Source organism: Gavialis gangeticus, unplaced genomic scaffold, assembly GCF_001723915.1.
Source record: "Gavialis gangeticus isolate Ggan-Ray unplaced genomic scaffold, GavGan_comp1, whole genome shotgun sequence".
Taxonomy (NCBI): Eukaryota; Metazoa; Chordata; order Crocodylia; family Gavialidae; genus Gavialis; species Gavialis gangeticus.
In genome coordinates, this window is record NW_017729016.1 from 778,526 (window position 1) to 781,710 (window position 3,185).

Consider the following 3,185-nt stretch of genomic DNA (forward strand, 5'->3'; position numbering starts at 1 on the left):
TCTGCCCCCCCCCCCCCCCGCATTGCCCTGCAGTCTCTTCTGCACAGTAGGAGCAGCTGTGCCCCCTGCTTCGTGCCTGAGCAATGGCCGGTCAGTCTGTAGTCACCATCAAGGGTTTGACTATTGCTTCTCCATCAAAGCCCTAGGCTGCCCATCTCCTACAGCTTCCTGACCTTGCTAGAGTCATTTCTGGGGACCATCTTGTTCATAGCCAAGGAAGAGACCAAGTGTCCTTCACAAGGAAGCCCTGCCTATCCCTGTAAAGCACAGACTGCCCCCATGACGGGACATCTCTGCTGAGCTACGTGGGCAGAAAGTGGAGTGTCTTTAAATAGCATTTAGCTCTTTGGTTCCCAGCAGCTGAAGGAATCCCTGGAGCTAGAGCAGAGGGTCTTAGAGCCTCAGGCCAGGGCAGTGGTTTACAGAAGCATTTGTCTTCCCAGTGGGTCTTCCAAGCTGCTGTGCTTGCAAGTGGAGATCTCGACCAGGTCTCCTGCAGGAACTCATTCACCTGTTCCAAATCATCTGGTTTCCAGACTTGGGAGCAACAGGGCTCTCTCAGGGACTGAAACTCTCTGATATGATTCCTCCTGCCCCCACCCCAATTCCTTCCTTTCCACTGTTCTCAAGCCGTCTCACAGCAGCCCTCCTTCTGCTGCATTGCACCAAGGCAACATCTCATCAGGGCTGCTGCTTGCATTAGCCAGAGGTGCTCTCTGGGGTGTGCTGTGAGGGCATACTGGAGCGGGGGGTAAGTAATTACCCGGCTGCTTCAGATACATTCCCATGTGAGCCTCTCCTACATCATTTCTTCTCTACTAGAGATCTGCCCCTGAGGAAGCTGTGCCTCTGCTCTTCCAGTGGAGGGTTTGGCTTGCTTGGGAGGCGGGGGTCTCCCTAGAATCCCAGACACGTACTGGAGATGAGGAGTTTGTTCTTGCTTCATTAGGCAGGAGACGGTTCATGCCATATGCTCCATGTCGGGCACACGTTGTCACAGCAGCTGGTCTTGGTGATGAGTGACCAGGCAGCAGCACTCTCCTCCTGCCGCTGTCGTGGGCTGGATGTGCAGCGGCATGTGCAAAAAGATCTGTAATCAGAGGTTCTTATTTCTGGTCTGGAAATGTTGCTGGGCAAGTCCTGGCCCATCCAGCCATTAATCCCAACTCCGCCTCTTCCCCTTTCTAATCTGAACAGAACGTGCGAGCGAGCATGCAGATCGAACCCTGTGCCTGGTGTTGGCCTGAACGAGCAAGTGTCCTTGAGCAAGGGCAGAGCCCTGTGCTTTCTCCGTGCCCCTGGCTGTGAAGCAGGGCGAGCTCTTTGTCATCCTCCTGTGGGGCTGTCTCTGCATGAGCTTCCCAACACCCACGTAATGCTGTGCAGAAGACGGGCCTTTCTCCAGGCGAAGGGCTCAGTGTTGATACTGCCTTGTTGAGACATGCTTCACTGAAGTTAATGACATTAGAGCAGGACAAGAGCAGAATCGAGCCCTTTGTGAGCTGGTGGGAGATGGGGCTGACGAGGTGGAGGGTTGGGGGAAGGCTCTGCACCCTCCATCAAGGAAAGGTCCTTTCTCCATCTGGGCTCGAAGTCTCTGATGTTTCTACCCCACGTGGAAATGTCCAGTTGCATCCACTCTACATCGAGGCCCCAAACCAAGACAGGGAAGGAGCAGCCTCAGATCTTCTCAGTTTGCCTCACGTGAACATGCTCCTAACCAGAGAGGATTAGGGGGGCAGCTGCGGGCACCTCTTTCACTCCCTCTGGCACTACTGTGCCTTGTCTCTTCTGTGGCCCCTGGGCACTGATGGAGCCCCAGGCAGGCCAGGAGAGCCGGGCAGGGAATGGGGGAAAATGGGTACCATGCAGGGGATACCTTGGGAACAGCTCTGAATGGTCCATCCAAGGTCCCAGAGGAGACGGTGGCTCCGTGCTCCTGGGGCCTTTGCTGGGCCCTGGAGAACCTCGGTTGGGCTGGCAGGGGGATGGCAGGGAGGGCCGAGATGCAGCATTAGCCAAGCATTTCCTCCCAGCCTAGACATGTCCAGGGGCTGCAAATCCATGTCCCCTGCTCCACTGCCCTGATGTTTGGCTGTTAATTGCTTCACAAGCTGGGAGTGAGCTGGCAGATGTTTAAAGCACTTGAAAATGTTGCCTTTCAAAAGAGAGGGTACAAGAAAAACCCCCTCTGCTGCATACAGGAACAGAGGCAAGCACTGCCAGCCCCCACTGTCATGCCTAGGTCTCTGCTGGTTTTCTTCTTGCACCATTACTAGCAGGGCACTGGCTTGGGGCTGTCTGTGGACTGCTGCGTTTCTCCCTCCAGCTGTAATCCTCCTGCCTGCCTCCTCTCTCTCCACGCACAGCGGGGAAATGAGGACAGCTCACATCTTCCTTTGTCCACGTGAGGCTGTGGAAGAGCTGTGGCCAGAAGGGATGCTGCTGCCTTTTTAGAGGGGCAGGGACTGCCTCGTAGCCTGATGCCCTCTGGTTCCTGCAGCAGGCTCTGCAGAGGGGCTTGCCCTTTCCTTGCACCCAGGCTTCATTATAACTCTCTTATTTCCCCCACCCCATCCTCCCTCCTTGCAAGGAGTAGTCTCCCTGCTTCACGTTTACCACAAGGGGTTTGAAGGCTGAGCTTTGGCTTCCTACCAGCTTTGCTGCTGGCCCTGCCCCTTGCCCCTGTATGGCTTAATACCTGGTGCTTAGGGCTCCTACTGATGCTAACCATTGGGGCCAGGTGCCTCTAGGGCATGGTTTCACTTGGTTGCTGCTGAGCTGTAAGGCTGGGTCCTGAGGTCACTTTCCTGGGGCTAAGACTGCTCTGTACTGTCACCAGAACCAAATGCACGTAAGCCTCGATCACCTTGCAGGCAACCATGAAGGGTGGGATGGGCTGGCAGCATGTGTAACCTATCTGTCCTCTCTCATGATTGTAGGCAGCCTTGGATTTTGTGGTGGAAGAGGACCTGAAAGCTCATCTGACGTGCTGGTACATTCAGAAGTACGTCAAGGAGAACCCCCTGCCGCAGTATCTGGAACACTTACAGCCTTAATGCAGGACGCTGCCGAGCCCAGACTGCTCTCACACCAGCAGGCCCCGTCCCTGACTCTCCAACGCGGCCTTTGCTTCTGCGCGGTCTCAGGAAACCCCCCCCACCCACCCCCACACGCACTCAAAA

At 55.6% G+C, this 3,185-nt stretch overlaps 1 protein-coding gene across 1 annotated transcript in view; it reads left to right on the forward strand.

Moving 5' to 3' along the window:
• Positions 1-3,179, forward strand: part of NATD1 (N-acetyltransferase domain containing 1) — a 39,817-nt gene extending 36,638 nt beyond the window's left edge. Inside the window, exon 4 of the mRNA XM_019512568.1 lies at positions 2,943-3,179. Within this exon, the coding sequence (XP_019368113.1) occupies positions 2,943-3,059 (117 nt within the window). The 3' untranslated portion in view covers positions 3,060-3,179. The remainder of the gene's footprint in view (positions 1-2,942) is intronic.
• Positions 3,180-3,185: the final 6 nt, after the last annotated feature.